The sequence below is a fragment of the Heterocephalus glaber genome, unplaced genomic scaffold (assembly GCF_053883595.1).
Source record: "Heterocephalus glaber isolate CG9 unplaced genomic scaffold, H.glaber_assembly_v1.0 deba00001608, whole genome shotgun sequence".
NCBI lineage: Eukaryota > Metazoa > Chordata > Mammalia > Rodentia > Bathyergidae > Heterocephalus > Heterocephalus glaber.
In genome coordinates, this window is record NW_028258379.1 from 15,028,598 (window position 1) to 15,054,982 (window position 26,385).

The window sequence follows — 26,385 nt, forward strand, 5'->3', positions numbered from 1 at the left end:
GCTGGCTCTAGCAGGCACTGAGTGGGCTGTTAGGGGCTCAATTTTCTCAGGAGCTACCATCTTACAAGGAGTCATTGAAGATTAAACTAGTGTCCCACCTAGGCACCCTGACTCTTCCTGCTTTTTATTTTTCTGGTACCAGGGATTGAACTCAGGACCTTGCACTTGCCAGGCAGATGTGGTGCCACTGAGCTAAATCCCTGGCCTTTTTGTTTTGTTTTTGATACAAGGTCTCTATAACAGCAATCCTCTGCCTCAGCCTCCTATATGCTGGGATTACAGGCATGTGCCACCAACTCGAGCTGCTTCCTCTTATTTCTCATAGAGCCTAGTACCCACCCCCCATTTCCCCTGAGGCTGCTCTGCAGGGACAAAAACTGCTTCCTAGCATGCCCCAAGCTCACTCTTGAATGCATCTAGGGGAGTTTGGAATCTGGACCTTCTAGCTGGTAACACTGTGTTAATGATGCCAGGACACCACAGGAAGAGCAGGTTTTATTGGGGGATGGGGAAACCCCGGGGACAGCCAAGACATAGACCAAAGGGAGTTGGCCACAGGCTGTGCTTTCCCCTGTCCTCTGTTCACAGTCGGTCCCCCAGGACACAAGTCTGGGAGAGCTGGGCTTTCAGAGCCTGACTCAAACCTGTCTGCTCCACCTGGGGGTGATAGAGACGGGGAAGGAGCTGGGGGCAGAGGTGTAATGAAGTTTGTCTTGATGCCACACCCCAGTGACAGGGTGAGTCCTGAAAGGAGCCCTCAGACCTGGGGAGGAGTTGTCTTTGAGGTACCCACTTACCCCAGTTCGTTAGAGACCAGAAGCAATGTGCTTCTGATTGAAAGTGTAAGCAATCGTTCCATGTGTTTTGTGGTGTCTCATTCTAAAAGGGTGAAGTCACAGTGGGCAGTGAATTGAGTAGATCCTCATGATCCAAATGCAGAAAAGTGAAGAGATCAAACTCCTGAGAAGGAAATCCTAATGGGTGTGACCTGCCTTAGCTGCTTCAGCCCCTCTCGGACCCACAGGCCAGGTTCCCCCACACAGGTGGGCTAGCTGAGGAAGGAAGCTCATTCTCTTTTCAAACTTGTTCTTAGTGGCAAAATTGTCGCTTTCTCCCCCACTTCCCTTTTTTGCTCTCCAAAGGCTGAATTCATAAGATGGGCCTGGGCAGGAGTGGAGAATGCATCATCCTGTCCCCTACCGACCCCACTCTACAGATTTGTCCCTGCTGCCTAGCCTCCCTGTCCCTGGGGGACAGCCTGTGGTGGGAGCAGGCCACTCGTTGCATGACTTAAGCCAGGACAGCCCTGGTTTGGGTCCACTGAGCTAGTGGATCAGTATCCTGAGACGAGTCTCCAGAGATGTCCAAAGTGTGGCACAGCGTGGCAGTGAATGTGTCACAAAACCTTGAGGTAGAGGCTCAGCAGGTGATCAGTTCAGAGCTAGTGTGACAAAGGTGAACCCTTGAATGTTGTCGGTGTTAAAGGTACTAGGTACGTGCTCAACAGGTGTCTGTTGACATGGCTGGAAAGGGTAAGCCTGGCTGCCCTTCCCTTGTAGCTTCTCCAGGGATGGCCCTCTTGGAGCAGTGGCAATAATTGCTTCTGAGGTCCAAATGCAGCTGAGCAGGAAAGGCCCTACAATCTTGGCCTGAAGCTCATTGATCAGAGGGGCCAACCCTGGGTAATAGGCGGAGGCTGAGGAGATCCAGACCAGGCCAGCAGTTTTCCGTTGCCCACTCTGCCCCTCTTACCCCACCAGTCTGCTCCACTGGATAGTACTGAAAAAGGGGTGGGACTTGAGTTTGCTGACACCACCTCCTCTGGCCCCCAGGCGCCTCACAGGATCGAACTGCAGCAGCTGCAGGGAGAGGTTAGGTCAGCGACCCCCCCCCCCCAAGCCTTCTCCACCCCCACTGCAGTAGCAGGGGCCCACCTCAAGGGGCTCCCTCGCCATGGCCCTGGGGGGCTCACTCTCCCTGAAACAGCCCACAAAACCATTTTCCCTGGGGGGACATTGGTGGTGGTTGGCTACTGAATTATAGAAACCCTTTGGCACCCACTTAGCATCCACGTCTCACACACGTGGTTATGGAGATTCTGTTCATCCCCAGTCTGCCCTGCCCCGCCCCCCCTTCTCACCCATAGGCCAAGAAGTCACCTCTAGGCCAGGCTGTACCTCACCTCAGTCAGCAGGGAGGCTGCTGGGTGACTAAGCCCCTCTGGCAGCTGGAGCTGGGTGTGGGCCTGGAATCCTGAGTGGTGGCTCTGGGACAGTGCCTGGGAGGACACAAGCAGGAATTCTGAGGAGGCAACCCCAGGAAGGTGTGCACTCCTGGTGTAGCCAGGAGTGTTTCTCTGCTCTTGGGTCACATTCCACAGGCACCTTTTGCTTAGGACCTGTTGCGTGCAGACTTGCTAGGTCCCTGACATATCCATTAAAGACACAGCCTCCAAGGAAAGGGGCTTGTGCTGAGTTTAGGGTTTGAACCAAGGTCCCTCTGGCTGCAATGCAAGCTTGTTAGAAGAATGGGTCTTAGGTTTTGATCAGGGCGGGCACTACTGGGAACAGCACAGAAATTTGTCTCCTTACAGAAAAGCCTCTGAGGGCTATTATTCATTTCACGTTGGCCATGGCGTGCTGCCCTCGTGCCACCAGGGGCATGGCAGCAGAAGAAAGTAAGACCATTCCACACCCAAAGGTGCAGCTTGGCAGAGCAGAGGGACTCTCTGAAGCTGCAGGGAGGCCAGGAGCCTTGGGCAGCAGAGGTAGTGAGAGACCAGGAAAGCCATGCAGGAGGTCATGCATCCTGTGTGTTTCCTGCTCAAATGCAGTTTACCCAGTCCCTTGCTTCCTAGCCTAACTGGGCCCAGATGCAGTGCTGAGCTCCTCCATGCAGAAGCCAGAGGTCAGAACTGTCCCCTGAGCAAGAAGGTGTGGAGGGGGAGCTGGAGCTCCGGACAGGGCAGTGGCTCTCTATTATCCTCCAGCTAAGATCTGGGGGTTGCAGCCCCAAAGGGCATGGGTGGAGAAGTGAGCAGTAGAGGAGGTTAGGGGGATGACCTGGGGGACTTCCAAGGAAAGAGGGCTGTGTCATATCCTACCTTGCCTAAACCTAGGCCCAGGTGCTCACTTCTAGAAACCTTTCCCAACTATCTCAACTCTTAACTCACTTTCACAAAAGTTGAGTCTCATTAGATATAGCCCCCAGTGTGGGGCTGCTCACTGTGCACATGGCCTGGTGGGAATGACTTCTGGTGGCCTGTGAGTGACAGGACATCCACCCCAAGGTCTTAGAGAAACAGGCAGCTTCTGTCCAGACACTGGACTAAACCCTGCCATCCCGCACTCAGCAGCACCCACCAGGGCTCTGTACCTTGCCCAGCTACTCACCATTCCTGTCAGCAGTTCATACAGTATTGAGCCAAAGCTCCACCAGTCACAGGCTTCCGTCAGCTCAGCGATCCCACCCACTTCTGCAGAAGAAGAACATATCCCTGCCTCACCCAAGAGGGCCCTCTCCATTCTCCTCATCCTGTCAGATACCACCCATGCTCTGTCATGCTCAGCCCCCAGGCTCAGTCTACACAAAGGCACCCAAGATCTAAGGTCCCCTACTTGCCTGGGGCACTGTATAGGTGGTCCACAGCCTCCCTGCAGCACTGTGGCTCCACTTCTGACCACTGGCCAAAATATGTGAGCCGGATGTGACCTTCTCGTCCAGTGTGAGTAGAAAGAAGAGGGGCAAAGGTTGAGGAGAGCATCACTGAGCAGCTGGCATGGGGGAGGCAGCTCCAGGACATCCCCTGACACAGTGACAGGGCAGGAGCCAAGGGCTGTGTTGGCAGAATCTCCCTAAGGGCATGGCCCTGGGGGACCCAAAGATCATGGGATGTTCCTGGGAGCTGCTGCCTTAGACACATGGGGCACAAAGACAAGCCAGACACAGGCAGAGCCTGTGTGAAAAGTCAGAGATGGAAGAGCAGCATGTAACCTCCGAGGTCCCCTTGACCCGGGGACCTCCCAGGCAGGGCAGTGTGGTCAGGGTCCTACCTGCCTGGTCCAGGAGCAGGTTCCGGGGGTTGAGGTCCCGGCACAGCACCCCCTGCTCATGTAGGGCCTCCAGTGCCACCAGCATCTCAGCCGCCCACTGCTTCACCTGCTCCTCCCTCACGCTCCAGACAGCCCCACCACACGCCAGGCTGGACCTTTCTACTGCTGGGGGGCTGTGACCTCTGCCTCGGCCACAGCCCCCCAGCACCTGGCTGGCCCCCTCACGAACCCAAGGCAGCCCCTGGGGGAGCCCAGGGTCCGAGCTCTGGCCAGCCCGCCTGACTTGCAGGTGCAAGGGGCCACTTGGGGCTTTTGTGAGGTCCGAGGAGCAGGAAGCACTGGTCCTGGCTATGGATTCACTTTCAGGCTCTCGCTGGGGCCTGAGGGACAGGGCCTCCCTGGCTGGGGTGGCTGGGGGAAGGCTCTGAGAAGTCTGAGGATGCTCCAGAGGGATTCTGTTCTGCACAATGGTGTGGCCCTGAGGGAGCCGTGCTGGGGTCAGGAGGCTGAGGCAGGTGTCGAGCTGGGCCCTCGTCTTCTGAGTGGAGCCAGACCTGGGGCCAGAATGCTGGGGGTGCACCTGGAAGCGCAGGTGGGACCAGAGGGTGCCTCCTGGGCCAGGCAGAGGGAACAAGCATGGGAAAAGAGAAAGTGTGGACACCAAGCCCGGCCCCACTCTGACCTCCCTTCCATTTTGGGCATGGCTCCTCCACCATCCAGAGGTCCTGCCTCGCTCAGCTTCCTCACCTTGGCCACCTCTTACCCTTTAGCCCAAAACACCTACTTCCCTCCCCTCAGCCCACCCACAGAGGGCCCAGCCTCACAGCCTGCAACGCACAAATGCTTAACCCCAGGGAGATGTGAAGTATTTAGTTTTGGTTTGGGAAGTGAGTTCACCAGTATTCAATGTATTCTGGGTTTTTTTTTCTTTTCTCTTTCTTTTTTTTTTTTGGTACCAGAGATCGAACTCGGGTCCTTGCGCTTGCGCAGCAGGTGACAAAACCACTGAGCTAAATCCCCGGCCCTCTTTTCTCTTTCTTTTTAGGGGGGATAGCATAACAAAACTTAAAGGCTGGGCATGGATCATACGATGACTGTATTCATAACCCAGGGATGTACCTCATTATGATCATAATGATCTGCTATGTGGCCCCATTTCTGGTCCTTACAGCTTCAGTTAATACCACTTTGTTGTATAGCCACTTTGAAGAGTGAACACAAGCCAGGAAAATGAAAAGAGCCAAGACTAGAGGAAACAGTGACAAGGGAGACAGCTGTACAAATGCTCTCTTGCCTGCATAGGATGTAGACATCCTCCCCTGCTCCCTTGGTGCCATACAGTCCCATGACAGCCTGGTCTTGCCACCAGCCTCCAGAAAGGATGGATCCCCAGTGTGTGCTATGCATCTGGACCATGCCCCTCCTTAGGGCTCCGTGTTTTAAGGGGGTCAATACCCTAAAGGCCTGAGGAGCTGACGGGGGTACCTCGGGCTCCCTCACCTTGCACATGCTCCAGGTGCAAGAAGATGGAGTCCTCACTCACGAAGTACCGTAGTAGCTTTGTCATGTAGGGGACCCCATGTGGGATGATGGTCAGCCGCTCCCGGCTCGCCACATGGCACCTGGGCAGGCTCTGGGAGGGGGCAGGGCAAGCAGATTAGCTGTGGCCAGGCCAGAGGTTGCTGCAGCTAGGGAACATCCTAACCTTGATTTCAGGTGCACCCAGATGAGAGGTGGGAGCCACTCTGAGGAGCAACTGCTTCTCCCAGTTCTTAGCCTGGCTCTCACCCTCTTTCCCTCATGGAATCTAGGTCCTCCACCCTCCCGCCAAGAAGGAGTTTGCATTGAGTGTGTCTGTTCTGAAGGCTGGGGCTCAGAGTTGGAACAAGCAGCTTTTGGATTTGGAAGGCACATGGGTTCCAGATGTACATTCTGCGGAAGGGGTTCCCCTGAGAAAGTCCCAAGAAGGAATGCAGCACGGCAGGGGCTGGGTGGCACCTGCCTTCACCACGAAGGTCCCTCCAGTTGCTGGATCCTGGACCAGCTGCACCTGCCAAAGCAAGCCCATAAGGCAGGGGTCAAAGTGCATGCTAGTTTCCTGGCTCTTCCACTAGGCTGAGTCACTCCTGGGGTAGGTCAGGGAGGCCAGACTCTGGTGGCACAGAGTATAACCCTGCCCCCAAGCCAACAGCTATCCTGTCCTGCTCACTGACCTTGCTAGACCCACAGGTCTCAGCCCAATGCTGCTTCCTTCAGCTTCTGGGGCTCCAATGCCCTCTGGGCTCACCCTCGGGGAAGCCTTATCACAGTGGGTCTAATTTCCTGTCTTCCCCTGGACTGTGGGCTCCATAAGGGCAGGGATCATACTGCTGCCCAGTCTTATTTCCAGCACTCTGTAGTAGCACAGGCATGGCACCTGGCCCACAGCACCAGATGTTGGGGTTGGGAAAACCTCACAGAGAATTCCCCTTCTCCCTGCCCACACTGGGCCAGGCCCCATGTGGCCCAAGGACAGGGATAAAGAAATCTACCCCTCACCCCAGACCTTGGCCAGAGCCCACTATCCTGCAGAGTCTGAAGGTGTCACATCCTCTGGTCTCTGTTGCACAAGTGAGGACGCCAAGGTTCTGAATGCGGCTCTAGGTTGTGTGGGTTGAGCCTTGCATGGGCTTGACACCCTGCTTTGAGTCTCTCCCTTATCCCGCCCTGCTGCATCCCCTTCTTTTTAAATAAAGTACTCTCTAAGCCAGTGGTGATTATGTGCCAGGTACTGGAGAGCTGAGGCAGGAGGATCACTTGAGGCTAGGAGTTCAAGGCCAACTGGGACTTGTCTCAATCAATCATCTATCCCTCTCTGGAGCTATCTTCAGGGAGCAGCCAACCATCTCCTTCTCGTGCTGGTTTTGGTTAGTCACTGGCCTGCCTGTGGCTGGGCCAGGGCTTGGTTTGGAGTTGGGCCCTTGACTCATGGGGGGAGCCAGGGCTGGGCCCAGCTGTGGAAGGGGGTAAGGGAGGCACATGGGTGTGTCAGGGCAGGAAGGCAGAGGATTCAGCCCAGATGCAGGGCATGTGAAAGCAGAACAGCATCCTGGTGTTTTCTGGGACTCCCTGGCTGCAGGCCTGCCCTTTCCTGCCACGGTGGGAGTGGGAGCCGGCCCTGAGGCCAGACCACTGGACAGTGGTGAAGTGAAGGCTGCAGTATAGGATTGGGGAAGAGAAAAGGGTACTTACTGGGTTTAGCGCTCGAGTGAGTGGACTGATTTTCTCAACTACCAAACACAAATTATGAATGCCCACCTTCCCTGTTAATGGTTTGTCGATGCCACGAATGGGACAGCCCCGTGTGAGCATAGAGGTGGTGAGGATGGGAAGGCGTGCTGAGTCACTCTTGGAACCCTGATATTCTTAAGTGCAAAAAGGGGTAACAGTAATTCCTCCTGCAGGTCAGTGTGTGAGAGACTAAAGCAGATAGCTCAAGTATAAACCCTCATCATGCATAGCAATTATCACCAATATCAACTGGAGAAGGAGCCAACATTGGCTATGAAGTGCTTTGTGCTAAGCAGTTTACATAGGTTATTTTATTCCCACAACCCTACTGATGAGAGTTACTAGAGATCCATTTTATTGATGAAGAAATTGAGGTTCAGAGGTGATAATGCCTACTTATGGTCCCACTGCTAAAAAGGGGTTAGTGAGGCTGAGCCTGGCCCACTTTGTTGCAACTAGGGGCACAACCAGGTGGCCTGGGCAAGGGCCTTTCCTCTGGGCCTCAGGTTCCCCATCATCAGTAAAAGGAAAGCAGTAGTGGACTAGATGAGCACCTGGCCCTTCCAGCCCCACAAAGCAGGTGTCTCTTTCAACCACCAGAGGTCTCCCCTCCATCAGCGGGAGATGAGCCCAGCCTGGCCTTGGCTCCTTGACCACACTTGTGCAATGTTTGAAAAGGAAAAGGCAGAAAACCATGGGGTCATTTCAGAGACCAGAGTTTCCCACAAGTCCTGACACCCTGGATAATTCCCCACCATCTCTTGCCAAATGGGATTCCCCACCACATTGTCCTGAGCAAAACCCACTGATTTATAGTTCAAAAACCAGCAGTGGAAGGTTGGGGAAGCCAGAAATATAATTTGACCCCTATATCAAAAGAACTGTTTTTAAAATACATTAAAACCTAACTATTTACCTAGAAGGAATTAGACCAAAACACTGACAGTGATTATCTTGGAGTTAGGTAGGGTGGTGAGGTTTTTGTTTTTCATTTTAAACTCCTTTGTCCTCATTGTATCTCAAAAGGGCACCAGAGAGGCATGTTCCCATTAATGCAACTAAACAAAAAATTCTTTTGCTTAGTTGCTTGGAGGACCGAACACTACCTAGTACTTGACCTCCATGAACCTCAGCTTCATTCTCTGTAAGATAATTAATAAAATGTAGTGCCATCCAACAGAACTCTCTGCCTTTTTTCTGTAGAAAAGATATATTTATATTTGTGCATTGTCCTTAGCTTCATGTGGCATCACTTCTCGGCGTTTTGGCTAAGATCAAGTGTAGCCTCATGTGGCTATTGAGCCCTTGAAATGTGGCTAGTGCAACTGAGATACAGAATACTTTTTTTTTTTTTGGAGACAAGGTCTCGCTGTGTAGCACAGGCTGGCCTCAAACTCACAGCAATCCTCCTATTTCAGCCTCCTGAGCGCTGGGATTACCGATGTGTGCCACCCCACCCAGTTTCCATTGAATACCATCTGCCTATTAATGCAGACAGTCTTATGTGACTAGTAACAACCTTATTTGACAGCACAACATAATGCTTCTTATCCCCATGGTGGCTGTGAGAACTTAATGCTCAGTAAATGACAACATTCATCACTAATGTTAGGTGAGCCTTATAATTTATACCTTTGTTAAAAAGGTGACTTTTTTTCTTTTTTAAAAAAGAAGCCCACTGTATTCTTGAGACTCAGAGACATTTAAAACTTTGGCGAAACACAGTAAAAACCTTTCTTTAAAGATACCCAGATTATCTAAGCCCTAGGAGGAACCTCTCTCTCATTGTGCAAACAAATCCAAAAGCTTCAAACAGGTTCTCACACTCAAAGGTCCCCAGGGGGGCCAGGGATTTAGCTCAGTGGTTTCGCTGCCTGCTTCGCAAGCACAAGGACGTGAGTTCGATCCCTGGTACCAAAAAAAAATAAAGGTCCCCAGGGCAGGACATGTGAGGAAGGTGAGTGGCGCAGCCAGGAGGGGACAGGTGAGAGCGGGGGGCCGTGTCCCGTCTGAAACAGGTAGCCCCTCCTCAGAACCCTGCTGCCACATGGGAATACAAACCCTCATTTCCAAATCTGATTTTTCTAAAGAAGCCGGAAAGCTGGACTTTTGTATGAAATTTGCACATTTTAAAATGTTGGTAACAATTAAAACCAAAAAGCACCCCTGTGTTTGAGCCAAAAAATAAAAACAAGAAGTGACTTGGATGACTTTTTTCTTCCTCTTGCCCAACTCAGAGCCTGTCTCCTGGAAGAGGCTCAGCTAAAACCGGGTGACATCTTCCAGGCCTCCAGGCTCCCTGAGGACACACTCCTGGGTATCTGGTCTGCTATCTCATCTCTGATCCACTCAGCTTCCTGCTCCCTGCCGCCCCTACCCCTGGGAGTATCTCTTCAGTCCCTGGAGAGTCAACTTCCAGCACAGTCAACACCAACAGCTGGATGGCTTTGGGCTGCACACAGACTGTCCTGAGCAATCCCTGTTCTCCCTCCTGGTCCTAAGGGAAGCCACTGCCCAGCACTGGCCTGCCACCCAGATCTGCCTGGGCAGAGCTGTAGAGTGGACCCAGTGGGGCTGGGTGTAGTGTTACATACCTGTAATCTCACCACTCTGGGGGACTGAGGCAGGAGGATCACAAGTTCCAGCCCAGTCTGGGCAACCTAGTGACTTAGTGAGACCCTATCTCAAATAAAAAATTAAATAAATAGGGCTGATGATGTAAGTCAGTGTGAAGGCCCTGAAGTACCAGAAAAAAAGAGAAGATAAGAGCAGAACAGGCTTAGTGGCCCTAGAACATTTCCTAATTTGGGAAGAGTACTGTTTCTGGCTTGGGCATGACACAGGAAAAGGAAATAGGATCATAGGAGGGAGCTGGAGTTCACATAAGAGTACCAGAGAGGGTAAAAATGGAAACAGGGCAACCTGAAGACAGAAGAGTTAGGTATGGCCTTAATTTGTGCTTTCCCCTTATTTGCACAAGTCTTGGAGCAAAGGATGTTTGAAATGCTCGGTGCATGGGCATCCTGGGGTTAATCAAATCTGGGGAATTCTGTGTCACAGACCTCACTCTCAGAGACTCCCAGTATATGTTTGTATCCTAAAAGTTCTGAGAACTCCTATAATTAAGAAAAATGCAACTTTAACTCACTGTTTCTCAAACTTCTTCAACTCAGAGGCCCCTTCTTTACAACACCAGTGTTCAGGGGTCTCACTCAGAGAATGGTGTCTGTCCCCTCCCCAGCCTGTCTGTGGGAGCTGCTGTGCCAAGGCCAGGCTGTGGCCACACTGCAGCAGATGAGAGCTGGCTGGCCTTCCCTGACAGCCTGGGGCCTTTTCCAGGGCCCTGGGAGAAGCAGCTGGAGCACAGCCTGGGACTGGAACCTGCCCTTCCCTACTCACTCGTCACCACACTAAGAGCCATCGAACATGCATTAAATGTCTTAGGATGTGCCAGGACTTTCCTAAAAATTATTTCATTTTCCTTCCCAGACCCCACCAGCTTTGGGGGGAGAAGTCCCACCACACTTTACAGAGGAAACTGAAGCTCACAGCAATGAGAGGACTTCGCCATGGCCACACTGTACAGTGCCCTCCCAGCAGCACCCCACCCTCTTGCATGGGGGAAGACACATCGGTCTCCTTTTCTCTGTGGAGCCCCACACCCGCCAAATTCATTTAATAGGTATTTTATTAGATTCCAGGGTTGAACCCTAGGAAGTGTGACTCCACAGGTCTGGGGTAGGGTTCAGCCATCTGTATTTCAGGGAAGTTCTCCAGTGATTGTGATAAATAGCCAGTTTGGGAAAGAACTGTTTTAGTGAGTACTCAGGGAACCCTTGCTTGGGGGCAGAGGAGAATCTGTCACTGGCTCAATTCTCATTTGACCTGTTGCCCCTTTGATCCCCCCTTTAGTAGTAAGTGCTCCCCAGGAAGGACCAGGATATCATACATCTTCCTGTCTGCCCTGAATTAAGGAAAAGGGTACCAGATGGCTCAGGATGAGTGTGAGGTGCCACAAGAAAGAGCAGAGTTGCCATAGCCCTGGATGGTACATGCCAGGGACGAGGTCAGCCTGGCTGCCCTGGACCAGTGTGGGACCCCACCAGCCAAAGCCAACTCCTCACTTTGGCCTCATTTCTGAGGAGGCCTGCCTGGACCCCCACTGCTCTCCTGGTAGCTCAGAGCCCCTGCCCACAGCCCCACAAGGCAGCCAAGGCAGCCGGGGCTGGGGAGGGATTGGGCCTGAGGCTGCCTGTGGCCCTGTCTCCCTCCTCTGCAGGACAAATTTCTGGAGATGAGCACATTCCTGCCACAGGATGTTCTTGGCTGTGGGTGGTGAGAAGAGACTCAGGGCTGCAGCCCTGGGGTACACAGTGAGGGCAGGGCAGGAGCCTGCAGCCAGCGGGAGTGAGCAGAGCACCCAGAGCTGGCAGGGTGCCCCGGGCACAGCTTCTCCCATGGTTTCTTTGGGGTTTCTGGGTCTGAGTTGGGGTTGGGGAAAGGGAGCTGCCTACCTCTTCTTATTCCCCATGTTGGCCTCTCCAGGGCCTGACGGCATGCTGGGGCCAGAGTGAGGAGAGGTGGCTGCTCTCCTCTCTGGCTGGCCCGCCACCCCCTGAAGGACTGCAGACAGCTGCTACAGTCCCCCTTCTGTCATACCACACCTCTCTCCCCCATGATGCAAGCATCCATGTACTCACCTTGTCGATGACCCCGACCACCCGGCAGCCTCTCAGCTGCTCCAGGGCAGAGCGCAGTGTGCGGATGGGCCGGAGCCGCAGGCTGCTGAACCCCTGCAGAGGAGGGAGACGGGGCCACAGGCAGCCTCAGGCCCAATCCCTCCTCAGCCCCAGCTGCCTTGGCTGCCTTGTGGGGCTGTGGGCAGGGGCTCTGAGCTACCAGGAGAGCAGTGGGGGTCCAGGCAGGCCTCCTCAGAAATGAGGCCAGAGTGAGGAGTTGGCTTTGGCTGGTAGGGTCCCACACTGGTCCAGGGCAGCCAGGCTGCCTCTTTGCTCAGCCCCCACCCAGCCCCCCAGGTCCAGGAAGTTCTTGGGGCTTCAGAAGCCCCCTCTCAAAAGCACCATCCACAGGTGCCAGAATGTTCCTAGGATGAGGGGTAGGAAATGTGGGCTTGGGGAACATGCCTAGGACACCAAGCCACTTGCTTTTGGGAAAGGCAGCCTACAAGGGACACTGCAAGCCCCGGGCATGTGTACGGCACGTGCATAAGCCTGCGTGTGCTGGGAAGTGTGTGTACACGTGTCCACTGGGTTAGGAAAAGCCTCCTGGGGAAGGTCCTGGGCACACACGTACACATGAATTCCTGGGCACATGTGTGCTCCAAACGCTCGTGGCCAGCCCATTCCTAACATGAGCAGAGTCAGAGGCTTTCAGTGAGTGTGTGCACACGTTGTGAGCACCTAACTAACCCTGCAGGAGCCTCGTTGCAGGGTGGTGGATGTGTACAGGTGGCAAGGACTCTTGAGGCTGGACTGGGGATGATTCAGTGAGGTGTCTGAGAATTAATGAACTGTGAGGGCACAGGAAGAGGGACCCCGAAAAGAATAGCTGATTTAGGTCTCCACTACTGGCCTGGTAACCGCCCTGTAGGATAGGGTGGGGGTTGGCACTCCCCTTCACACCCCCCTCCTCCTCAGGCCTTTTGCCAGGAGGGTGCCCTCACCGTGTCAGGGCTGGATCCGCTACCCAGCGTCCGCTGCAGGTGGCAGTTGAAGATCTCTTCAGCTCGCCGAAGGTACTTGGTAATTTTCAGCTTTACTGCCTCACGCCGCTCCTTGTTGGGGTCAACTGTGGGGGATGAAGGTCACCAAGGCCCACCCCTGTCCCAACCCTGACCTTGGCAGAAGCCTGAGCTGCCAGCTCCCATCACCCACCCTCTGTCCTCTACAACAGATGATCCCCATTTCTAAGGCTGCTTCAGCAGATTGTTTCCGAGCCCTGCTCTGGGTGGGAGACTGGTGGAGGAGGAGGAGGAGGAGGAGGAGGAGGAGGAGGAGGAGGAGGAGGAAGGAAGATGGCAAGAGAAGTCTGGGAGCCATGGACACCCCTCAGCTAACTGCAATTGTACCCATCACCTTGCTGAACACCCTCTCACGCTGGAGTTACGTCTAGGAGTGGACAGCTTGTCACTCTGTGTCATGCCATTGGGAAGGGGCAGAGCAGGGATTTCCATGCACAGTTTTTTTCAGAAGAGGAGATGGAAGCTTCCAGACAGCATTGCTTCCTCCATCTCTGATCCCCAGTGCGAAAAAGGCCAGGGTGGAGACCAGATCAGAGGGCAAAGGAACCCATTGCACAGGCCTGCGGCCCACACTTGCAAGGATCTTTTCCGCAGGTGCGCAGGAGGGGTAAGTCGGGCTGACTCCTACCCACAGCCTGGCCACAAGGCCCTCAGGGATCTCAAACTGGCCTCAGCACCCGCCTCTCCCCCAGTGAGGCAATGGCTCATTCTGCCCGAACAGGCCTCCCCTCTTCCTCCGGGCCTTGGCAGCCTCCCTCTCTCTCTGGAGCACAGCCGGGCCCTCCACTGGACAATCCACCCTCTGTTCTCCAGCACACATGTAAATTTCCACTTCCAGAAAATGTCCCGTGCTGGCCCAACCTGACCTGTTTCCCTCTTCCCTTCCTTCACTTCTTCCTCATTGCTCTTCCCACCTGGGACTATAATTGGTCATTATCAATTCATCAGTCATCTACCTAAGCCCACACTCCCAAGTAGAATGTAAATTCCCAGGGGACAGCAGCCCAGCCCAGGTCCTGGGAGAGTCAAATATAGTGGATCCCAGCAGCCAAAGCTGCCAATGCTAGTCCAGCTCCAGTTGTACCCCTGCTAGCCATGGAGCTTCAAGCAAGCTATTTAACTGGCCCAGGCCTCTGTTTTTTTATCCGGAAAATGAGTATTTAAAAAAAGGTTTCTGCTGGGCATAGTGGCACACATCTGTAGTCCCAGCACTCAGGAGGCTGAGGCAGGAGGATCACTTGAACCCAGGAGTTCAAGCCCAGCCTGGGCAACAAAGTGAGACCCTGGCTCAAAAAAAAATAGTTTCTATATTCTTGAAACAATAATGATTTCTATTACTGTGAGGCTCAATGCCTGGAGCTGCTTAATAAATGCTAGTTGTCATTGCCCACGGAGGCTCTGCTGCTAGCATAGTGGCCCCCACCAGTATGGATGGACAGAGGACGCCACTGGCAAATGACAGGGCAAGCCCTGCACTGGCCCTTTCCCACCTGTCCCCAGCCCTGGTCCTCACCGTGTACACCACGGAGCAGCACATCCACGCCATTCTGGTAGTGGTTGAAGGCTGCCTCATAGTCCTCACTAACGTCACGCTCTAAGGCCAGTCGGATCTGTGTGGCTGCGTCCACCAGGTAGTCACACTTGGTCATGTCAGATGCCCCCGCGGCCGCCCGGCTGTGAATCTGCTCCAGGTAAACACAGGCCTGGGATCGTGGTCGTGAGCAGGGCTTGGACTCCAGGCCTCGGCTAGGCAGGCATTCAAAGGCCACCAGGCTCATGGCTTCCCTGTGTCTGGGGTCTGGAACAAGCAAATGCATTAGGGAGGGCCCAGCTGAGAGCCCCACCTCTGCCTGCACCCTGGTTTCTTCCACAGAACGCTGGGAGACTGACATTCACCTCCAAAGCCTGGAGGATTGAGAGCCCAGATGGGTAGGTACATTCAGTGAGTCAGGTCCTTCCTAGGGCAGAATGACTGAATAACATAGGGTAGGGGTGTTTTCCTTTCCATTCAAATTCAGTTTGACAAGTACTTCTTTATTTCTAAACTTTTTTTTTTTTTTTGGTACCGGGGATTGAACTCGGGACCTTGTGCTTGTGAGGCAGGCAGCAGAACCACTGAGCTAAAATCCCTGGCCCATCGACAAGTACTTCTTGAGCACGTGCTCCATTCTGAGCAGTGGAGAGCGTGGAGGAGATCTGTGATCCAGAGCAAACCCTGTGCCTAGTACAGGTAAGGGAATGGAAGCCACACTCTGGGCTCAAAGGCTGCTCCTCACATTGTCCCCTCCCTTCCTGTTCCCCCCTCCCTGTTCCTCTGGTGGGAACTTGGCTTATTTATCTTTTGGGTTCAGCCCAGTGGCACCTCTCCCAGGACAAGATGGATTGTCCTTGCTTTGTTTCGTTCCCCTTGGTCCCGAGGTCAGCATGGTCAGTGAGTGAGGACCCCCATCCCCCACCCTGGAGATGGCACGGACCTGGGCCTTCAAGGGCCTGAGCAGAAGAGGTTTGTGACTGGCAGATTCAGCGCCACCTTCGGTAGAGTTAGATAAAAGAGTGCAGGGTGACCCAGCCCTCTAGGAGGGGATTGCTCTGTCCTCCCAGCTCTGTCCCAGAGAGGCTTCTCCCTCTGCAGTGCGAGACACATGGCCAAAGGGATAAGAGCAGTGGCTGCGAAGAGGAAGGGGCTCACACCTCACTGCGGCCTCACAGCCAGCCACTGCGGAGGGGCCGGGAGGGGCCGGGAGGGACCGGCCAGGGCATCCCAAGCCCAGGCCTCCGTGAGAGAGGCACGAACAGATGGAAGGAGAGTGGGGAGGAAACCTCATCCCAAGGCAGTGCGGAGCTGAGCACGGGCCAGGGTGCAGCCAGCAGGTGGAGGGAGGCAGGCCCTCCCTGCTTGGGCCAACCCAGGAGGGCACGGAGCTCCGAGTCCTGTGCTCGGGCGCACCCAGGCCCAACTCAGGGCTGGCTTCTGCGGTCAGAGGACCCGGTCACGCCTCGGACTCCAAAAGCCATGCGTGCAGCCTCCAGCGACCCGCACGTAAGGTGCACGGTCCCGTGGGGAATGGTCAACGCAGGCCGGGCTGGGGCCGTGAGAGGAGAGGGCTCCTCACCTGGGAAGATGGAAGAGGAACCGAGCAAACACCGTTCCCGCCAGAGCCTGGAGCTCCGTGAACCGGCCAGACCTCGCCGGCAGCCACCGCCCGGCGGGCGAGCGTGCTCCGCAGACCGCTGCCTTCGCCCTCTGGACAGGGGCGGGGTCCGGCCCCGAGAAGCCCCGCCATTGGTTGAGGATGAGGTCATTATACCCGTTAGAATAAACCACCAATCACCGCCCGGCTCGGCTTCCACCCGACCCTTAAAGCTGCAGAATCTGCGCTGCAGTGTGCTGGGGGCGGGGGTGGGAGGCTGGAGCGTAGAAGGTGGGTGGGGGTGGGGGTGGGGGTGGGGTGGAGATGGAGGTAGGGTGAGGTGAGGTCGGCGGCAGTCGATGGTGAGGGGGTGGGGGCGGGTGGGGGCGGGAAGAGGCAATCTATTGTCACCCAGGGATGAGGGAGGGGCTACTTCAGAAACAAAGGCCGACTGACCAGCTCCGGTGGCACTTTACACTTTTCTCAACTCTGTGATGATTACAGCTCTGCCCAGGAGCCCAGATGCTGAGATGCACCGATGTCATGAACAGCTAAGAGCTAAATAGTAGAGTACACGTTTGGTTTCACAGTGGTCAACGTTGTGAGGGAGAGGTGTGCCCTAGTCTGGGTCGGGAGACTTTCTGGAGGAAGCAGTGTGTGAACTGAGCTTAGAGTTCAAGAGCACAGGCCTCACGTGTGTGCCCGATGCAGCCAGCCGGACGGACTCACTCTGTCCTGCCCCACTGCGCTTGCGCGCCCCTGGACCCCTTCCAAGCATTCTCAATTCCGCTGCATCCTCGCTGTCAATTAATTCAGAGCTCTCGCTTTCAACTTCCTACCAAGAGACTGGAGCCTCTCCCTTCTTTCCACAGATGACCTGGTGTGCCCAGTCTTCCACTTGGAGATCAGTCCTGTCCCTTCACCTACACAAGGACCCACTCCACCAATTCTTTCTTACGTTATTAAGTTTTGGTTCTCACTAGATCAGTCCCATTGGGTACAAACATAATATACTTTTCTCCTTTCTTAAAGGCAATGAAAATGCCAGGTGACAAGGCATGGGCATGCGGTCCCATCTGCTCCAGAGGTGGAGGCATGAGGATTGATTGAGCCCAGGAATTCAGGACCTGCCTGGGCAACATGGTGAGACTTCCTCTCTAAAAAATAAAAATAAAAAAGCAAACCAAGAAAACAAAATAAAGGATATTCTTGGCTTTACTTCTCCCTTTATTACCACCCTAGGTTCCCAGAAAAACCCATTTAAAGAGATGTGAGCCACGAAAGTTCAAGGACCCAAGTTTGATCCCCCGTACCAAAAAAAAAAAAAAGATGTGAGCCAGGCGTAGTGGGACATACCTGTAATCCCAGCACTCGGGAGGCTGAGGCAGAAGGATCAAGGAGAGTTTGAGACCATGCTGGGCTACAGAGCAAGACCCCATCTCAAAACAAAACAAAGAAAAGCAGCAACCTGTGGAATGGGAGAAAATATTGGAATTATATATCTGAAAAAGGTCTAGTAACTAGAATATATAAAGAGCTTTTACTGCTTAACAATACAAACACCGATAACCCACTTTCAAAGTGGACAAGGAATTTTTTAATAGACATTTCTCCAAAGAAAATATGCAAATAAACCACTAAGCACAAGAGAAGATGCTTGACATCATTAGTCACTAGGGGAACACAGATTAAAACACCAACTAGGGATGGCCATAATAAAAAAGAGAATAGTAGCAAATCTTGGCAGGATCTGGAGAAGCTGGAACCTTCATACTTTGCTGATGAGGGTGCAAAATGGTGCCATTGCTTTGGAAAGCAATTTCCTCAAAACTTAAACACAGGCGAGGTGTGGTGGCGCACGCGTGTAATCCCAGCACTCAGGAGGCTGAGGCAGGAGGATCGCTGTTAATTCAAGGCCAGCCTGAGCTACATAATGAGATCCTGTTTTAAAACAAGTGAACAAACAAACAAAAAATTTAGAAGACCACTTAAACAAGTTACCACAAGACACAACAACCCACTTTAAATTATGTGCTCAAGAGAATTGAACACATGTTGACATGAAAACTTGTACATAAATGTTTACAGCACCATTATTCATAATAGTGAGAAAGTGGAAACAACCCAAATGCCTATCAACTGATGAATAGGTGTGATATATACGTACAATGGAATATTATTTAATCATAAAGCAAATGAAATGCTGATACATGCTACAACATGAATGAATCCTGAAAATAGTACACTAAGTGAAAGAAGCCAGACACAAAAAGCCATACACTGTATTGCAGGAGTCCAGCTTGAATCGACACCGTGTGATTCCATTTGTATGATGTTTCCACAATAGTCAAATCCATAGAGATGGAAAGTAGACGTCAGGGAGGGGGAATGGGTATTGGCATTCTTTTGGAGGGGCGTCAATAATTGTTCTGAAGTAGATGGTGGTTACAGTTGCATATCTTATGAATATACTAACAATCAGTGAACTACGTATTTTAAGAGGCTGAATTATATCTCCAGAAAAAAATCATCATGATGAAAGAGAAACAACAATTAAATCTGAACTCTTGATCCTCCTCAGAAACTTCCTCTACATGAAGCCTCTCCACACCATCCAGATGATCCATCCATGAGGATGATCTGTCCTTCTTGTCCATCAGGCCACAAAGTTTAGAACCATTTCACACCCCACATTGAATCTATTAGAATATCACAATGGTGGGGCTGGGGATTTAGCTCAGTGGTTCCATCACCTGCCTCGCAAGCGCAAGGTCCTGAGTTCGATCCCTGGTACCAAAGAAAAAGAAAAGAATATCACAATGGTTTTTCCTTTGTAATATACCCGGAATCCAAACACTTCTCACCCATTGCTATGACCTATCTTTATCTTGTGCCTCACTGCCTTACTGTAGGAGACTCCAACTGTCTTCCTCATTCTACACTTGCCATCCTAAAGGCAATTCTCAACTCTGTGTCAGAGGACTCTCTCAAAACTTAAGTCACATTCTGTCCCTCCTCTGCTCAAAACCCTGTGGAGGTTCCACCTTATTCCAAGAAGAACTCAAAGCCCTCCTATGGTCTCCAAGGCCCTTCACCACTTCCCTCTTCCTAATCCCTTTGATAATCCCTTCCTAATCTCAACCTGCTAGATGCCAGATACGCTGAGTTCGTGTTCCCCAAAATTGAAGAATGAATTCTAAGGAACAACGGAGGTTAAAAGTAGGGAAATTTTATTGAGAGAGAGAGAGATAGATCCTGAGAGATTTATCCTGAGGGGACCCAAAAGTGGGTTGCAATGAGCCCACTTCTCAAAGGAAGTTTTATAGAGCAAAACCATGAGGTGAGCTGGCAATTTAGCTCAGTGGTTCCACTGCCTGCCTTGCAAGCACAAGGTCCTGAGTTCAATCCCCATACCACCCCCCCCCCAAATCATGAGGTGAGTACAAAATCATGAGGTGGGTACAACGTGGGTCAAAAATATGATCAACCAATAAGATTACAAGTATAGCTGCTTAGGTAGAGTATTGATCCAATGGGAAAGCAGGTCACATACCAAATGTACATGGAAAGAACAAAGACTTTTTTTTTAAAAAAAGGGAAGGGGTTTATTTGGCTTACAGTTCATAGAGGTTTCAGTCCATAATCAGCAACTCCAAGGCAGGGACGACAAACAGGCATGGCAGAGCAGAAACAACATGGCACACACAAGGCAGCAAAGGTAACAAGAGAAGTTGACAGCATCTCCCTGCCCCTTTTACCTTACTCAGACTACTTAGGGCAGGTAGCACTCACACCCTTAATCCTAGTGGCCTGGAGCCTAGCATTGCATCATGAATCAATTCCAGCTTCACACTCTCTAGATCAAGCCTATGACCACATGAGGCTTTGAGGGGACATCTGGACCCAAACCATAACATTCCGCCCTTGGCCTCCCAAAGACTCATGCACATTCCTTTACACAAAAGGCATTTAGTCCAGCTCTAAGAGTTGCCAAAGTTCTAATATATATATATATACATATATTGGTACCAGGGATTGAACTCGGGTCCTTGCGCTTGCGCAGCAGGTGACGAAACCACTGAGCTAAATCCCCGGCCCCAAAGTTCTAATATTAAGGATTGCTGGAAAGCCCAAGTTCCAATTTACTCTGAGATTTAAGGCAAACTCAGCTGCAAGTCCCTGTACAAATGAAAAGAAAGTTAAACACTTCCAACATTCAATGGCACAAAATAAACATTACCATTCTAAAAGGTACAAATAGGGGGGTACAAAGGAATGGGACCAAGGCAAGTCCAAAATCCAGTAGGGGAAACATTAAATCCCACAGTTCCATTTCCAGCATCCCCAGCAATCTGTGGCAAGTTGTGAACTCCAAAGGATTCTGGTGGTTCCACCCCTACGGCACTTTTGGTGGTTGGAGCTCCCATGCCTTCTCTCTTAGGCCAGCCCTGCTCCCTCCTTGCAGCTTTCCTCAGACAATCCACACTCCTAGCTTCTCCAAACTTCTGGGGTCTCCAATGCACCTCCAGCTTCACACTCGCAGCTTCACACACGGCCCTCTCAGAGCCACACTGCCTGGCCTCCCAGGCCTTCTGAAATCTGGGTGGGAGCCTTCCTGACCCCACAACTCTTGCATTCTCCACGCACCTAAAACCAGCACCAGATGGATGATGCCAAGGTCTGCTGCCAGCTGGAGCAGTAGTAGCCAGTCTTCCCTCTCTCTTGGCTGTAAGGGTCGAGTGCCTGGATTGCTGAGCACTCTGAACTCAATCCTGGGAACAAATTCTCTAGGCTGCCACCATTTTGGAACAACTTCCCTAGGCCACTTCCATTCTGGAACATGGTGTGGCTGTTGCCATTTTGGAACCCGGTTCTCTGGGACTTTTTTCTCAAGGCAAATTCCTTCACCTTTATAACTCTGAGTCTGCAAAGTGTGGAGTCCTGCTGCCTCCTGTGATGCTCTTAAACCACCTTTTCTATTTTCCTGTTCCTTCTCAGTAATCAAGATCTGCTCTGCTCTATCTTTGCAGTCCACAGCTTTACTGGAGCTTCCTTTCTTGCCAAACTCAAAACATTTTAAATCATTCTGCTGGGCCCTTTGCTCTTGATTCTCAACATAGATCTGGCTAAAAGCCCCCAACAGTAGCCATGCCACCACCTTAATATTTGACTGTCTTGAAATTTCTTCTGCAAGATTAATTAGTCCACCACCCTTAATATCAGTCTTAGACAAAGTCTCTGGACATGAACAAAATTCAGACAAACTTTCTTCCAAGCCATAACACACATCGTCTGGAGTCCAACAGCCAATACAGTCCTTCTTCCTAGCAGAAACCTTCCTAGCCTGGGCTTTATAAGCTTTCTGGTCTTCTGATCTCTGACCAGAATCTCACATACAGGATAGCCTAAGGTGTTCCAGCCCTACTTTTTTAGCTGGTGGCACTGAATCTTCCAGCAAAGTCTCTGAACATGAGCAAAATTCAGACAAACTTTCTGTCAAATCATAACAAACATCTTCTGGAGTCCAGCAGCCAATGCAGTCCTCCTTCCCAGCAGAAACCTCCTGAGCCCGGTCTCTACTGGCTTTCTGGTCTTCTGAGCGCTGACAAGAACAACCTAAGGCATTCCAGAGCTGCTTCTGTAGCCAACATCTCTGGATCTTTCCTAACTCTTCTCCTTCCCACAAGCCAGTTCCAAAGGCTTTTGAGCCACATGGCCAGGTAATGTCACAGCAATGACCCTACTTCTCTGGTACCAAATTTCTGTGTTATTTTTCTCTCATTGCTGAGACAAAATACCAGACACCCAAAGTGAAAGGGGAAGGGGTTTATTTGGTTTACAATTCATAGAGGTTTCAGTCCATAATCAGCCAACTCCAAGGCAGGAACAACAAACAGGCATGGCAGAGCAGAAACAACATGGCACACACAAGGCAGCAAAGGTAACAAGAGCACTAAGACCTTTTTAGGAAGGGATGGATCAGGAGGCCCTGGTCGCCCACCTGGGTGACTGATATCTATCTAGACTTTTTTGGACCAGGTGATACCAATTATAGTATACTCTTCAATTTATTGCTTATTCCTTGAGGAGGCCAGTCCTTATTTTCATTTTTGAGATAGGGTCTGGCTAAATTGTCCAGTCTGGCCTCAAACTTGGGATCTACCTGTCTCTTACAGGTGTGCTCCACTATGCCCCACCTTGAGAACTAATTTTTTATTGTGTTAAGTCACAAGAGTTTGGGATTTTTGTTTGTTTGACACAGGGTCCGGGTACGTAGTTTAGGCTGGTCTTGAACTCACTTTGTAGCCCAGGCTGGCCTTGAACTCACACCAATCCTCCTGCCTCAGCCTCCCAAGTGATACGATTACAGGTGTACAGCACTAGGGCCTGTCTTAAAATTTTGGGATTGTTAACTGCAGCATACCTTGCCCTGTCCTGAGTGATAAACCCAGTGTGGCAGATAAGGAATCAATCCCTCTACTCTTAACAATGTACTGGAAGTTACAACAAGTGCAATAAAAAATTAAAAACAGGGCCAGGGATTTAGCTCTGTGGTTTCTCCGCCTTTTGTGCAAGCGCAAGGACCCGAGTTCGATCCTTGGTACCAAAAAAAAAAGAAAATTAAAAACAAGCAAAGGGTTTAAAGATTGGAAAGGACAAAGCTAAAGTGCCATTGTTTGTGGTGTTGATTATCCACCAAGAAAACCCAAGGCAACAATGGGTGAATTCAGCAGAGTGACTGGACACAGACCAATATTATTAGCAAGTCAATCACTTTCCTACCTGTCAGCAGCAACAACTTACAGATGCAACAATTGAGCAGGCACAGAGGCAAGCAGTCTCAGCTGCTAGGGAGGCTGAAGTGGGAGAATCTCTTGAATCCCTGAGCTTGAGACCAGCCTGGGCAACTCTAGACTGTATCTCTATAAAAAGCAAGACTCTATCTCAAAAAAAGACAAAATTGAAGAAAATATAGTAACAATTTAAAAATTCCATTTACCATAGTAACAAAAACAACTAAACCCTTAGGAATAAACTAATTTGAAATATATAAGACCTTTGTGATAAAAACAAAATTGGATTGAAAAACTCAAAAAAGGGAGTAATGTGTATACTCAAAAATAGGATGGCTATCACTGTAAGGGTGTCAAATTCTGCCACAATTAATTTAAAATCCCAATGCAGCTGGGCATGGTGGCATTCACCTGTAATTCCAGCACTCTGGAGGCTGAGGCAGGAGGATCACCCTTAGTTCGAGGTCAGCCTGGGCTACATAGTGAATTCAAGGCCAGCTTGAACTACAACAACAACAACAACAACAACAACAACAACAAATCCCAATGCAATCTCAATCAAAATATCAAAAGGACTCTTTATACAACTTGACAGGATGCTTCTAAAATCTATATGTGGCTACCAGCAAATCTTGATTTAGTTTGACAGTGTACTGAATTTCATTTCAAAGAATGAGATCACGGAAACAGATTATTTAAACTCTTTATAAAATAATTCTTACAGTTGCCCTCAGTTTTGATAGTTTGCTGTGAAATGCATAGATACGTATGTGGTCAAGTTTTTATTGTGGTCTAAGGATGAAATATAAAATTAGAAATGTAACGTTTTAAAATAATTTTCAAAGTCTGATTTTATCTTTTACCATAGTACTTTTTTTTTTTTTCAGAAATAGGGGTTGAACCCAGAGCATGTTAGGCAAGCACCTTACCTCCCCAGCCCTTACAATAGTAAGTTGTTTTATAGTCAGTAATATAAAATAACCAAGTTCCTATAAATAAATGCATATTTGTTTCCTACCTGTTTAGGGAGTACTATAAAAGTGTCATTGTTACTTAGCAATTCTAATTACTTGCTTTAATAATTTAACTGACTAGATTTTTCCTATGGTACGTCCATGACACTTCAGAGATTAGCAAAAAAATACAGATTCTGCTGTATTTTAAAAAACAGATACATTAGTAATAACTGTAAATGAACAACTTAAGGTCCAGGTAAAAAAAATTAAATAAAATTCATATGTTCATCCATTCATTCAACAAAATGTATGGAGACACTGCTCTCTGCTATGGGTCTGAACCTCCCCTACTTCCTGGGATACAGTAAACAGAACAGAATTCCTCTTGTTCTTTTTTTTTTTCATGAGAGAGTGGCCTCAAACTCATTGTGTAGCCCAAGTTCTGGGATTACAGGCATGCACCACTACGCCCAGCTCAAGAATTCCTGCTTTCATGAGGCTTTCATTCTTCATAAAGAGAAATGAAAATAAACAAATACTTAGACTTACATCTCATAGTAATTTTACAGTGCACATAGTAGGCGACAATAACCCCTTGAAAAAGAATAGAAGGTGGGGTTAGGAGCTGGCTTTACCAGACCTAAACACACGTTATAAACCTACGTTTTCCCTTTTGGGTCTCTGAGCAGCACCATGGTGGTGGGCAAGAACATGCGCCTTACGAAAGGGGGCAAAAAGGGAGTCAAGAAGAGAGTGGTTGATCCATTTTCTAAAAAAGACTGGTATGATGTGAAGGCACTGGCTATGCTCAGCATAAGAAATATTGGAAAAACACAAGTCACCAGAACTCAAGGAACCAAAATTGCATCTGATGGGCTCACAGGTCATGTGTTTGAAGTGAGCCTTGCTGATCTGCAGAACGATGAAGTTGCCTTTAGAAAATTCAAGCTAATTACTGAAGATGTTCAGGGCAAGAACTGCCTGACTAACTTCCATGGCATGGATCTCACTCGTGACAAAATGTGTTCCGTGGTCAAGAAATGGCAGACCATGATCGAAGCTCATGTTGACGTCAAGACTACCGATGGTTATTTGCTTCATTTGTTCTGTGTTGGTTTTACTAAAAAAAAGGAACAATCAGATACGGAAGACCTCTTATGCTCATCACCAACCGGTCCCCCAAATCCAGAAGAAGATGATGGAAATCTTGACCCGAGAGGTGCAGACAAACGACTTGAAAGAAGTGGTAAATAAGTTGATTCCAGACAGCATTGGGAAAGACATAGAAAAGGCTTGCCAGTTTATTTATCCTCTTCATGTCTTTGTCAGAAAAGTAAAAATGCTGAAGAATCCCAAGTTTGAATTAGGAGAACTCATGGAGCTTCATGGTGAAGGTAGCAGCTCTGGAAAAGCTACTGGAGATGAGACTGGAGCTAAAGTTGAACGAGCTGATGGATATGAACCACCAGTCCAAGAGTCTGTTTAAAATCCAGATTTTTAATAGTGATAAATAAAATCCTATTTGTAATGGCTTGCCTCTGAAGAACATTAAAAAAAATAAAAGCTATGTTTTTAAAATAAAGGCATTGCTGTAAACAAAGAGATGAAAGAATAGAAAAAGTCCAGAACAAAGTCATGTTTATAGAAGAATCTGACATACAATGAAGTACTTCAAACCTTTGGAGTAAGAATGAATTCTTCAGAGCCAGGAATTTAGCTCAGTGGTTCTGCCGCTGCCTCGCAAGCACAATGTCCTGAGTTCGATTCCCGGTACCAAAAAAAAAATATGAATTCTTCATATGATGTGTTGGGACAGTTGAATTAACTCACTGAAAAAATTGATCCTTACTTTATACTGTATTAAAGAATAAACTCAAATTTAAAATCCTAAATTAAAATAAGAGAAAGAGAGATACACTGGGCATACTTACAGTCCCAGCACTCTGGGAGGTGGGGGCAGAGGGTCACAATTTCAAGCCTAGTCCAAGCAATTTAGTGAGAACCTGTCTCAAAAGGGCTGGGGATGTAGTTCAGTGCAAAGGCCCTGGCTCTAATCTCCAGAGAGAGAGAGAGAGAGAGAGAGAGAGAGAGAGAGAGAGAGACAGACAGAGAGAGATTAAAATTTTGGAAGTGTCCAACAATACTATTATAATGTGCAAGTGCAGATAGAAAGTGCCTTTTAAATATTCCTGATGGGAAGGGGAATGTCTTGTTGGCCTCTTCCTTTCTTCTGTCTTCATGCCTGATGGTGATGGTGGGAGGAGGGATGTCTTTGGACATAATGCACCATAATAAAAATTATCCCAAGGAATGTGACCTACTTTATCAAAAGAGATGCTCATTTGTCTTACAGATGGTCCAAATGGGGACACATGAGGATTCACTGCAGGCACTTCTGCAAGATGGAGCTGGGACCTGGGG

The 26,385-nt window shown here is 50.1% G+C and overlaps 1 protein-coding gene and 1 pseudogene across 3 annotated transcripts; one reads left to right on the plus strand and one right to left on the minus strand.

Annotated features, from left to right (window-relative positions):
• Window positions 1–477: 477 nt before the first annotated feature.
• Rps6kl1 (ribosomal protein S6 kinase like 1) lies at window positions 478–16,355 on the minus strand. Of its 3 annotated transcripts, none has more exons than XM_004837188.3 (11): window positions 16,197–16,355; window positions 14,597–14,881; window positions 13,006–13,130; window positions 12,023–12,115; window positions 6,055–6,102; window positions 5,553–5,685; window positions 4,053–4,664; window positions 3,622–3,711; window positions 3,393–3,475; window positions 2,183–2,278; window positions 478–1,859 (listed from the first exon to the last, which is right to left on the minus strand). In XM_004837188.3, the coding sequence occupies exons 2-11, from the start codon at window positions 14,859–14,861 to the stop codon at window positions 1,749–1,751; spliced, it is 1,656 nt and encodes a 551-aa protein (XP_004837245.1). In that variant the 5' UTR covers window positions 14,862–14,881; window positions 16,197–16,355; the 3' UTR covers window positions 478–1,748. The 3 variants fall into 3 exon arrangements, with proteins under 3 accessions (XP_004837245.1, XP_004837246.1, XP_087051529.1); XM_004837189.4 differs by having other exon boundaries at window positions 13,006–13,116; window positions 16,197–16,301; XM_087195403.1 differs by lacking the exon at window positions 4,053–4,664 and having other exon boundaries at window positions 1,559–1,859; window positions 16,197–16,340.
• An 8,302-nt stretch (window positions 16,356–24,657) lies between these two features.
• On the plus strand, window positions 24,658–25,499 carry LOC101725957 (small ribosomal subunit protein eS1 pseudogene; annotated as a pseudogene).
• Window positions 25,500–26,385: the final 886 nt, after the last annotated feature.

What these genes read in the sequence shown, in the direction of transcription:
- Rps6kl1 (XM_004837188.3), bottom strand. Translation starts at nt 14,861, where the DNA reads ATGAGCCTGGTGGCCTTTGAATGCCTGCCTAGCCGAGGCCTGGAGTCC. An exon ending in GCTGCTCCGTGGTGTACACG is followed by an intron (nt 13,131 to 14,596) that starts GTGAGGACCAGG and finishes CATCCCCCACAG; the next exon opens with TTGACCCCAACAAGGAGCGG. An exon ending in ATGAACTGCTGACAGGAATG is followed by an intron (nt 2,279 to 3,392) that starts GTGAGTAGCTGG and finishes GTGTCCTCCCAG; the next exon opens with GCACTGTCCCAGAGCCACCA.